Source organism: Xiphophorus hellerii, chromosome 4 (genome assembly GCF_003331165.1).
Source record: "Xiphophorus hellerii strain 12219 chromosome 4, Xiphophorus_hellerii-4.1, whole genome shotgun sequence".
Lineage (NCBI taxonomy): Eukaryota > Metazoa > Chordata > Actinopteri > Cyprinodontiformes > Poeciliidae > Xiphophorus > Xiphophorus hellerii.
In genome coordinates this window covers 3807863-3820851 of record NC_045675.1, presented here as the reverse complement: position 1 = coordinate 3820851, position 12989 = coordinate 3807863, and the positions used below count along the sequence as shown (strand labels likewise).

General features: G+C 35.9%; 1 protein-coding gene across 1 annotated transcript in view; it reads right to left on the bottom strand.

Moving 5' to 3' along the window:
* The window catches only part of nav2a (neuron navigator 2a), a 256627-nt gene that overhangs the window by 242036 nt on the left and 1602 nt on the right, over positions 1 to 12989 (bottom strand). Inside the window, exon 2 of the mRNA XM_032560513.1 lies at positions 12377 to 12848. Within this exon, the coding sequence (XP_032416404.1) occupies positions 12377 to 12457 (81 nt within the window). The 5' untranslated portion in view covers positions 12458 to 12848. The remainder of the gene's footprint in view (positions 1 to 12376; positions 12849 to 12989) is intronic.

The following is a 12989-nucleotide window of genomic DNA, read 5'->3' as shown; positions in this document are numbered from 1 at the left end:
TGCTGCAGATGAAAACCGTTTTCTTTCTGCTCTTCATTTGTCCTTATCAGAGCTGAAATTCCTGGTGTGTAAAATTGAATTCCAGCGTATTTCCTAGAGTGAAGATGGGACGACAGGAATGAAAAACACACAGTTGGAAAGAAGGTGTGGGAGCCTCAACTGGAAACATGCTCTGCAGACTTAAGATAACGGCGTCTTTGTGCAGAATAAGGATTACGACGTTAACACGTAAAACCGGCCTAACACGCTGATCTGACGTCCTGCTGCTGATTCAGCAGCTTCAGAAATCAATGACAGGAAGAGAGTCTTTATCAGCTTTATTACAGCTGAACAATATTAACAAAACATGCGATAACTTTGGTGAATCTCTTGATAATACAACTTGAAATAATAAACGGTTTTAATATGTTTCCGCTTTGGGCACATAGTAACCAAACACATAATGAGTTTTCTATCCAGCTACTGGGAAAAGTGTCATAAATACTAGCACAAAAAGCTACTACTAGCATAGAAAGCTAATCGTAGCTTCCTGTGCATTTTGTTAGTAAATCTGATGATAAAATGACATAAAACTTTTAAACAGTTTTAAGATTCTTTGGTTTTGGGTTCGTAGGAACCAAAGGGATTATGATCAGTCCGTCCAGCTAATGGGAAAATCATAATCAACAGCGTCATCAAATACACTACTAGCATAGAAAGCTGCTAGCATAGAAGGCTAGTAGCAGTGATAGCATAGAAAGCTACTTCTACACAAGTAATACCTTTCTGTGCCAGTACTAGTAGTAGCTTACAAGTAGAAGTACTACTATAGAAGTACATAGAAAGCTACTAATATACTAGTAGTAACACAGAACTACTAGAAAGCTAGTAGTATCTTTCTATACAAGCATAGAAAGCTACTAGCATAGAAAGCTGCTAGCATAGAAAGCTGGTAGTAATTTTCTATACTGGTAGTAGCATAGAAAGCTAGAACTAGTAGTAGCTAGTACTGACAGCAATTTCAGTATTTATCTACTCCAATCAGTTCTGCACCTTAAGAATTGATTAGCAAACGATTTTCACAGCATAATAACTAAAAATACCAGCTTCAATGTTACACATAAATAAAAAAATACTAAATAAATCAACTTAATTTAGCTTTAGTTTTCACAAAATTCTATTTCGACTTATCCATGTAGCACCAATTTACCATTGTCTCCTTTTGTCACTTTGCAAACAAGTCAAAACATGCTTATTGTACGCAGTAATAACTGCTTTTCTCTTTCTGTAACACTGGGAGATTCACAGTCTGGTATAAACTAGCTAGTTACAGCACAGATCTGTGCAAAAACACCCATTCTAACCTGTAAAAGGATATAAATCATCTTTACGATCACCTCTGTATAAAATCTGCTGTTTATTCTTTACAAGTTGCCATGGATAATAAATGTGATTCCCGTGTCTGTAAAGGAGGAATCCCATCATCACCACAGGAGCGATCTGAAGCACCTGTTCATCCGCTGACCGTCTCCCCTGAACCGGACTGAACCAGAATCCGGCCGCTGCCCCCCTCCATCCCCGAAACATGGATTACAGCGCAGTCCAAGTCGGGACAACCACAACCTGCTGCAGACAACACTGGGTTTTTTTTTTAATATCAATGCTTAATGAAGACAGGAAAATGCTTTGAGTTTTTCCAGAAAGACACAAAATGACCAAAAACTGAAGGATAAAAAAATACATCCTACAAAGAGGTTAAATAAGTAATTTATGTGGGAAAATTTGCTTTTAAAGCCGTTTATGTTCTGGTATTTGTACTGTTTTTATTCAAATTCCCAATATTAAACCGAGTGGAACTCCACAAGTTATTTTTAAGTAGTTTTAATTAACTTATTTTCTAGTTGCAGCCCTAGTGGAAAGCAGTGGGCGTTTCTGCTGGGGTTACTTTTGCCTCTTCACGATTTAAAGATGAGTTTTAAGGTGTTAAAGCGTAAAATATAAATTATAAAGTCCCATTTTGTAGTTCAACCCAGATATGTTTGTTTTATCACTGTGAAAGATGAGGAGATGAATTTAAAACTGTGGTAACTGGAAAAATATGTCCAAACAAACTGATAGGTTTTATCTTGTAAGGACTGAAATGATTAATCATGAATAATTGATTATTGAAATAATAATTTAGAAATCAATCATTAACTGCAGAGTTTAAAAAAGGCCATTTGCTGAAAGAACAACATAACAATTAAGCCAAAATTGTTCAAATTATGTATATTTTGCACTTAAAATGAATAAAACCTTTGTCTTTAAATATGTTTTACCCAAAATCTTGGAAGTGTGAAAGCTTTAGCTTCACACAGTAAATGTAAATAAATATATAGAATTTTGCTTTCCAAATATTAATTGGTTAATCCAAAAATTAAACAGATGCAGCCCTACACTGTACCAATGATAATCCAAGCAGAAATTAGTCAGCAGTAAATTTTTTATTTGATTAATCGTCAGACTAATCGATTAATCGCCAGAATTATTGATTAATTGATTACTAAAATAATGACTTTCTTGTTTTTTTGCTGATAAATCATTTTGTATTTGGATGAGGTTTGATAAGGCCCACCTATCCAACGTTTCTGCCCTGAAGCAGAAGTCCTGTCAACACCAACAGCCCCTGCCACCTGTCCGTCGCCGTCCCTCCGGGTCCAGGAAGAGGCCAGATGGCTCCGGAGGGCCGACCGGGACCCTGGTGGTGCTGCACCGTCCCCCACCCCCAGCCTCAGACCTCCACCTTCTGAGCCTCCCCTTCCCCCCGGTTTAAAGCCCCGCTCCCAAGGCTCGTCAGTGCTGCATGACTGGGCAAACACAGTCCTCTGCAAAAAAGAAATAAATAAATCCCCTCCATCTCTCCTCTGCAGCTGCCTGGTTTGCAAGAAAAGCATTTAGATTCCCCCTCCTATCGCAAAGAACCAGAACCTGCTCTCCATCCTGATCCGTTTAGGTCAACCACAAACCCTAAAAGGAAAGTGCTTAACACTTGGATCCACAACGGAAAGCTGCAGCTAACCACCATGTTTACTGCAGATTGTAATCACTGATGTTTAAAAAAGAGTCACAGAGGGCTGGCCATTCGTCATCACCCGACCCGTCGCTCTGATATTACATTCAATTAGTTTCAGATAGCAGCGGCGCACAGCGCTCGGCTTCCACAATCAATCAAGCCCGTCGATGACAAATCATCAGCCTCCGCTCGCCTCTCACATCCAGGCAACAGGCCAACAAGCGAACAGATGAGAAGATGGAGGATCGGCAAGTTTAACGAACGTCTCAGAGCCGGAGTCGAATGCTGCATCACTGAAGGCTGGAGGCCTAAAGGGGCGGTACCACTAATATTCAAGACACGTAGTCACATTTTATAGCACAATAATGTGATATAACTATACTAAAATGACTTAAAATAAATCTATTAACACTTTATTTGAAAAGGCTTCATAATCCAGACATGACACTGTGATAAACATGAAGGAGTGTTTATGACTGTTGTCATGAAGTATCATTCGGTAAATAATGACACTTACATTAATGCTCATTTTAATGGAACTTTATCTTACTGAATAATTCAATGTTGGCCATTTGCATTAAAAGTTTAATATAACTTTGCATTAAAAGTGTCATTATTTACCAAATTAAATTTCATGACAACAGTCATAAGCATTCATGAAGACTCCTTCATTTTCATAACAGGTGTTGTGTTTATCACAGTGTCATGTCAGTCTTATACACATCTCTTCCAGAAATTTTACTTCATAATTTTACGCCTTGAAATTGGGTCTCTGTCTCTTTAAAAACTCCTGTTCTTTCTGAAACTCCGCCTCCAGGAAGTCATCCCATAATGGCTCCTCTGTTAACCCTTTAACAACATTTTACCAGCTTTACTCTCAGAAGTAGCTCCTGTAGTGAGCTCCGCCAGGTGTTTGCTAATTGCTGCTGGCTAGTCTGAAGGAGCTGAGTGAGGCAGATCGGCTCCGTGAAGCAGAAAGAAGCTCTGAAGTTTGGGAACTGCAGCTGAGAGGAGAAGCTTCGTCCTTTGAGGCGGGGCTAAGTCCAATCAGGCGACGTATGGTTGCCATGGAGATTAAATGATTTCTCAATCAGGCATAAAAATATAAATGTGACACTCCATGTTTGTTTTTGATGAAGGAAAAACATTAAAACACACCATAACGCTAAAGATAAACGTAATTTTTACATAGTACTGCCCTTTTAAATTATCGAGTTTTAAAATATCTTTTTTCTTCACTTTTATTCACTATTGAATGATCTTCACACTCGTTTATCGTGTGTAAACGAGTGTAAAAAACGAGTGCTGACTCATGTCTTCTGATTTAAACGGCATTACCTGAAGTCCATAAAACCACGTCGGCCACACGACTATAAATATTTTTATACACTTAAAAAACTAACGTCCACATAAAAATGAAACAAGTAGGCAAATCCAACAAAATATTGTCATATTTACTGTAATAAATATTAATATTTATCACATTAAATATAAATATTATTTTCAAGGAACATATTAATGATATATTAATGCTAATAAAGTAGCTCTAAAAAACTAATAAACTTTAATTTTGTACAAAAACACTTAACACTGGAACTGGAAGATATTTTAAATATTCAAAATAAAACAGCCAAAACAAATAAATAAAACTGAAATAAACGCAACTGAAACTATTAATAAAAATAAAAATTAAATCAACAGAATGGAAATTATCAGTGTCATTTTAATTTATTATGCAATTAATTAGTTAATTAATTTATCATTTATTGCGACAGGTTTAGTCAGAAGTTTCATTAAACTCATGCTGAGAGTAGAAAATCACAGGAATAAATTTCTATTCAGTGACAGATTCACCTAAAAACATCCGCAACTCATTTTTATTTAACATTGTTTATAATTTCCTCTCCATAATAAATACTTTCAGCCCAAAATAAAAGTTTAATATGAACAAAATCAGTCCAAAAGCAGAAAAGAGAGAAAAATACAACCATTGTTGTGATTCCTAAAATATAAAATCACTTTTATTTTATTGTAAGTTACTTTTCTGCAAGATGTGGGAGTTTCTTTTAAATCAGTAATTCACTAATATTGATGAAAAATAACTTGTTCAACTGGCAGATTATTTCACATATGCTAAATAAAAAATAATGTAAATAAATAAAAAAACAGCTTTACAGCAAAACTTTAAAGTTTTTGGTTGCAGTAAATCAACTTTAATGTTGAAATTATACACTGCAAAAATAGAAACTTATTTTAATCTAGTTTCTACTGCAAATATCTTAATACACTTTAAAAAGCTAAAATAACTCAACATTTCAGCAATAAATGAATGAATGTTTTACATAAGTAACTTCTTAATATAGATAAAGTACGAGTTCAATTGGTCAATTATTTCAGTTAAAACAAGACATTTTTTCCTCATTAAAATATTTTATGCCACTGAAAAGTTACTTTTAAGTTAGTTTTGTCTTATTTCAAGCGTCTTAAGGAATTTGAAACTCTAAACAAATACTTGGTAAAGTTTTGTGTTTTTGCAGTGTGGATGCAATAATCATATCAAAATATGTAGGAAAGTATCTAAACATGCTTCATAAAGTTAAAATCTTCTTTTGTAAACAATAATACGTCTAAATAAAAACAACAGCGACGTTTTATCTCACGTTCTGAGCAGATCTGGTCCTCTGAATTCATTTTTGTTTTTTGTTTATAAGAACGAACCTGAAGCTGAACGGCAGGTCTGGATGAACATGATTAATTTATTGAGAGAGCAGCCAAGAAAAGCTGCAGCGTGAACAAAGCCTGGACTCCCAGGAAGCCTTGAGAGACCCAATGAAAAATTCAACCCAACGTTACTGAGCCGCTTTTGATTGGTTTTATTTCTGGAAGCCGAATCAAACTGCACCACAAATGGCAAACATATGGTGAGATTTCACACAGCGTTTGGCGTTTTTCTGTGTTTTTCTTGGTCTTTTTTAACACCTCTCAGTGGGTTTAGTCAGAAAACAGTTGGGATCACATTATTTTAACAACACAAGCTGTAAAAAAAAAAAAAAAAGAGAGAGAAAGAATACACTTTCTGAATCTTTCAGATAAAAACCAATCCATTTTTCAGACAGGAATTGATTATTGAACAGAAATCTGACACTGATTGCTCAAAAAGAGCGACTGGAAATTATGTATCTATTTCCTCGCTAACCGCTCGTTAATGACTGTTTGGTTTGGTTTGGTTCTGTAGCTTTAATTAGCGAGAGACGCAGATGAGTGGAGAAAAATAAATTTTAAAAAATCACATGGCTTTTATTTAAACTAATCCTTAACTCCAGGGGAGAAATTGATCTTTGTTTGAGGATTTGCACTGCAAAAACACAAAATCGTACCAAGATTTTTGTCTAGTTCTTATTACTAACATCTTAAACTTTAAATAAGACAACAATAACTAACAAGTATTAATTAAAAATAAGATTATAATTATAAGTGAAATAATTTGCCTTTTCTGTACTTTTTCGTCAATATAAAGGAATTATTGACGTAAATTAATCTCCTAAATCTTGCTGAGAAGTTGCTTGTTGGTTAGATTTGTCTTATTTTAATACCAGATAAGATCTTTTTAATTGTTTATTCTTTAAAACCTCTCAGCAAAAGCATTTCTTCATTTCTGTTTATAGACTTGGAAATTTTGCTTTTATTTTCTGCATTTTGATGCAAAACGGAGGAATACACTGCAAAAAACCACAAAATTCTTCCAAGTATTTCCGTCTAGTTTCTATTAAAAATATCTTAGTACACTTAAAATAGGACAAAACTAATTTACAGGTGACTTTTCAGCAAAATACACAAGCTTGTTTTAAGTCAATAATTCCTTAATATAGATGAAAAAGTAGTTTGACTGCCAGATTATTTCACCTTTAATCTGGGAAAAATGTGTTATAATAAGTGAAATAATCTGCCAATATGACCAATTGAAAAAAGCTCCTATATCTTGCGAAAAAGTTATTTTTAAGTTAGTTTTGTCTTAGTGTGCTACAAACTACACAAAAAAATACTTTTTGTGTTTTTGCAGTGTGTTGCACAAAAACACAAAATCTTACCAAGTAATTTTTGATTAGTTTTTAGCCGACTTATCTTAGTTCACTTGGAATAAGACAAAATTAATTTACAAGTAAATTATTAGCTTGTTTTAAGTAAATTATTTCTTAATACAGATTGAACAGAGCTAGTTCTCCTGACAGATTATTATGGTAAAAATATCTTGTTATAAGTTAAATAATCTTCCAGTGGAACTAGTAATTTTTAAAAATCAATATTAAAGATTAATTGACTTAAAACAATCTCCTAGTTTTGCTGAAAAGTTACCTGCTTGTTACTTTTCTCTTATTTCAAGTGAACTAAGATAGAATAGACCAAAAATACTTGGCGAGGTTTAGTGTTTTTGCAGTGTATGCTAACAAACTCCATAATAAATGTTTAAATAACCTTGCTTAATTGAGGTCCTCCACCTTATCAGCTGCAGGACGATTCACTGCACTAAAGATCTAATTCCAGAAAATCCATGTTTAATGAATACCATGAATATCAAACGACTAATTCAGCAACAAAGTCTGCAGTTCTGCTCCATCAGACACACAACCCCGATTCTCCTCCTCGTAATGCAACGCATCCGTTTCAGGCCTTTTCCACGCAGGTCTGTGATTGCTGCTCATCGAACATTAATACGCAGAGCAGGAGACGTGTGACAGCAGATCCACAGAGGGAACAAAATCCAATTATCTCCTGCAGAGTGAGGTTCGCACGCAGCATCTCAGACCCACAAAGCCCAGGTAATTGCTGAAGGACGCTGACTGTTGCTCCAGTATTGCAACAATGGGAGGCTCCTGTGAAAACGCCGCTTTCAGTTTATTTAAGTTGGTTGAAGTCCATTAAAAGGGAAGGTGAGAATCGGTTCAGCCTCGTTTCCACGGAGACCACCGGGACTGCTGTCGCCGTTAAAAATCTAACCGGGTCCCTCCTCAGACTGAAATATAGGCTTTTATTCTGGAAGATTCACTTCACATTTGTGCGTTTTCTGTCCTGTTAAATAAGAGGTGCTCAAAGTGTGGCCCACGGGCCATTTGTGGCCTCTGGATTGATTTTTTTGTGGCCCTAACAGCAGTTAAAAAACAGGTCTGTCACTTCAAAAAGTTGCAAAATTAGCACAAAATGAATAGAAAAACATGATTTCACAAATATAAAAACCCGATCTGAAGAAGAAAATAAACTTATTAGTAATATGTACTTCACACCAAACAGACAATTCACACTCTCACCTGGTAGCAAATGAAAATGTAAAACAGGAAAGCAGTTATAGAAAAAATGTATAATGGCTTTTCTTAGCTTTAGTAACTTGTGCAGAATGTGATCCATTCATCTCTAATGGAAATTTAGCAACTAATTAAAAAAAAAAAAATTGAGACTTTGAATCTAGACTGCAGATCTATGCCAGGTGGAAAGGAAAGGTTTAATAAAATGATCAAAATGCAGAAATAAAATAAGTGTATTACCTGAAGTCCTTAAGACAATGCTTCAAGCATCGTCAGCTAAACAACCTTTTAATTTTAAATATTTTCATACACTTAAAAAACTAGAACTAGAAGATACTTTAAATATCCAAAATAAAATAAAATGTGAAAAAGCTCAAGCTAGCTAGTTAGCAAGGGTACCTAGCAATGGTGTAGTCAAAGGTGGTAGTCAATACACTTGCTAGCTAGCTATCCAGCTAGTTAGCAAGGGTATGATAGAGTTATCAAGTATTTTAGAAGTGAGTTTATCCTTTGCATACTCTTGCTAACTAGCTACTCAGTCAACAAGGATAATTGGTATAAGTTGGTAGTTACTAGTTAGCAAGGATAACGAGATTACTTGGCAAAGATAACTACCTAGGAAGGGTGTACAGTGGTAGTCAACTTATACCTGTGCTAGCTAGCTAGCTAATTAGTTAGCAAGGATATCTTAGCAGTGTGTTATCAGGAATTTTAGAAGTGAGTTTATTAGCTAACAAGGATATGAGTTGGTAGTCAACTAGCTAACTAGTTAGCTACATAGTTAGCAGAGGTATGTTTGCAGAGAGTTACTGTTAGCATAATCAAGATGTCTGACTGTGACTCAAACTTATGCTTGACTTTATTCAAGATATTATGACTTTATTGTCATTATTATGACTAATCTTGAATCAGTTCATCTTTATTCTCTAATTTTTTTATTTTTTCTTAGTATGACCCTAATACTCTGTTGTAAAGAAAACAATTCAAGGTTCCTTAGACAACTGGCCGTCATCTTACATTGAATGATAAACTGAACTTCACTGTGTTGAGTTATGAATTACACTATAAAGAAAATAATTCTGTTCAAATTGAACCGAGTGGATTAAACTTGAAACCTTTTTGTTGAATTAACCCAAATTAGACTGAATACATATTTTATATTTGATCTATAAAAGCAACAACTCAAATCGACGCGGTTTGTTTTAGAAAACAACGCAACCATCCAGTTTTAAACTGAACTTTCCCATCATTTGAAGGCTTTCCATCACTTATCCGTTCCCTGCTGCTGAACAAAAAAAGAAAGTAAATAAAATCACTTTATGAATGGCAGCAGAGCTGGTTACCATAGCAACAAGAAAAGAAAGGAAAAAACATAAGCTTTCAGGTATATATCCGCCTTTTGTGCTGAAATCCCAGAAACTCTGGGATTTCTTGAGCTTCTCTGAGAGTCAATTAGCAGCCGCTGAGACGCTCGGCATTGTGGGAAATCGGGGGAAAACACCAGCTGGGACTGAATTAATATTCATGTTCTACATATTCCCAGGTGATTCATTTAACACACCTGATCAAATCAATAATTTACTGGGGAAAAGGACCAACACAGGTAAGAAAGAAATATATACGCTGTTTTTATTTTTAAATCTTCAAACTGGTCGGAAATTACCAGCTTTCATTCTACACTGCAAAACAAAAATCCTACCAAGTAATTTTGATCAGGTTTTTATTGCAAATATCTAAGTAAACTTGAAATACAACAAAACTAACTTACAAGTAACTTTCTAAATCAAGATAAAGGAGTTTGTTTTTAGTAAATAATTGCTTTGATGAAAAAGTACTGAAACCAAAACTTTGTCCTCAATATTAAGGAATTATAGACTTAAGTTCCTAATTCTAGCTGAAAAGTAGATTTTAAGTTCGTTTTGTCTTATTTCAAGTGTACTCAGATATTTGCACTAAAAAGTAGACAAAAATTACTTGGTAAGACTTTGTGTTTTTGCAGTGTAAACATGATTTCATGTCGTTTTTCTGATTTTTAGACGTTAATTCTTAAATCCCAGGTTGATTTGTAAAGTTTGTTTTATAAGAAAAAAAGCTTCGCTAACTGACTTAAACAAATGTATGTTTGAAGAACGCAGACATTTTGTTCCTCCAAACTCCAGCCTTACTTCCAATGGCTCCATTTTCTGGCGTACCTCAAGGTTCTGTTTTGGTGCCTCTTGTTTTTGTTGCATATTGGGAACATTTTTATCACTTCTATGCAGATGAGTTTCAGTTTTATGTCTAAGCTCCACAGATTGGTCCAATATTGAAAAAATATTCTGGATCAGGTACGGTAATGTTCCCAATCCATAAGGGTGGATCTATTCAGTCTAATTCTATGCTTTGTCCATAGTTTTCTTCAATTTAATAAGGAAAAAAGCTGAAATAATTACCTTTGAACCTGAAAAATGCCTGCTTGCTTTCTACTGGCACAAACGTTAATTCTGGTTTCACTTTAATTGCACATTTGAAGACTGATTGTTTTTAAGAAATATTGCCAAACTAAGCTCTATTATGTCACACTCTGAGCTGGAAATAATCATTTATTCTTTTGTTTTATTCAGACTGGAATATTCCAATGCTCTATAAAGCATTATAGAACAAAATGCCGCAGTCAGGTTTTCACATGTGATTCCAATCCTGATGCAGCTTCCGGTTTATTTTAGAGACCAATTTAAACTCGTTTTACTGACTTGGAGAGAACTTCGTGGACTATATCAGCGGCTTTTCTGCACTTAAAAATCCCTTTTTTGCACATTTACAAGAAAAAAAATCCAAACAGATGTTTCTGATCTGTTCAGCTCGCATAAAAAAGACCCACAAATTCAGCAAAACACATTCACAATTTCATAAAACAAGAAGCGGCTCAACCACAAAATAGCGTTTTTCAATAAACCACAACATAAGAGCATGACGAAAACATGGACCTCGTTTGATTTGGTTGGGTTTTTCTGCACGTTATGTCCGCTCTGCATGTCAACGGTCACCGCAGCAGCACGGCAGGAGCAATTCGCTGTACCTCTGCTTTAAAAACAGAGACAACCAATGCCCAAACCAATCAATCACAGCCAAAAAAAGAAGAAATCTCTGCTCACTTTGAGTGACAGAGAGAAAAAAAACCCCACAAGATCCTCTGACATTTCTGAGTGTTTCTGCAACAGCGCCTAGATACAAAGCAGCATGGAGTGATGAAACCATCAGGATCATGACCCAACACATCACACTGCGTTCTGCAATCAGCAACAAACCCCTGGGTGGCGAAATGCGAGATGGAAAACAGAGAAAACATGCACCAGCATCCAAAACATGCACACTTTTTTTCCCAAAAAGCAGCACAAACAGCAGCAAAATCTGTTGGAGGATAAATTGTTTCAGTGATTATCAAGATAAACGATAATGTTGTTGTTTGTTTCCTGGACATAATAACGCAAATTCGTTTTTTATTAGACCAATAAATGTTAATTTTACAATCTTTATATCCAAAATGAAACACAGAACCCACAAACAGCAGCAATTATAACAGAAACCATAAACAAAATGGATAAAGATGAATCACTGGAATGGAAATTAATTTATCATACGACTGATTGATTAATTGCACATTGCGACAGGCTAAATTCACTGTTTCTATGACCAACAGGAATGTTTCCATATAAAAATGTTTCCATTAAAATGCAGCGAACAGCCGACACGGAGAGAATGAGTTACGATAACAATTAATCTTACTGCAGAAGTTTAAAGTAATAAATATGAGATTAAAGTTCAATTTCAAAGTCAGAAAATTCTAATAAATTCCTCCACCCAAGCAGAAAAGCATCCCAGATTACTTTATGTGGTCCGTCTGCTGCACTGAACCAATCACACATGCTTCCATGTTGCCAAAAGGAAACTTTAAATGAAGAAAAGTCAAACTCTTCAGCTAAAGTTCTGCTTTTTTCTCAGTGAAACACCAGCCAGAAGCAGCAATGGTGGGAAAAAAGAAGCAAAGATGATTCTGTGGTTAACTCACCCTCTTCTGGTCCTCCAGTCCATGCAGCACAGGCTTCCTCCTCTGGTGCTGATGTGGGCTCGCCTCCGCTCCGGCCTCCATCTTTATCCAACCGCCAAATATCCAACCTTTGACCCCGAACCTCCACCCAGAAACCAAGCCTTTCCAGGAACGAAGGGAAATACCTGCTCAGAGTATTTCAGTCCACCTTCCCAACCGATTCCCAGTTACGGTGCATGAATGTCAAATCCACAGGCAGGGAAGAGCTTCCTGTCCATCAACTCGTCAAAAATGGGACGCTCAACCTCTGCTGCGTCCTCAGGCATAATGCTTCCTGACGGCGACTTCCTGCGCTTCCCGATCCCAAGCAGCAGAACTGGAGCGAGTATCCGAGCCCGAGACGACGCTGGAAAAAAACATCATGGATGCTCTGGAGATTTGATCCCAGTCAGTGCTGAGGTCATCCTGATGGAGACGCAACCTGGACGCTTCTCTGGAACACAACAGAGAGAAGCTTTCCCTGACGACATGTTCAAGATGTGGCATATGGAGGAAGATTAGTGCCACTGAAAACAAACAAAATCTTACTTTAAATCTCAAAATTCTGATTTTGGACATAAGGTGTTTAAAGTCG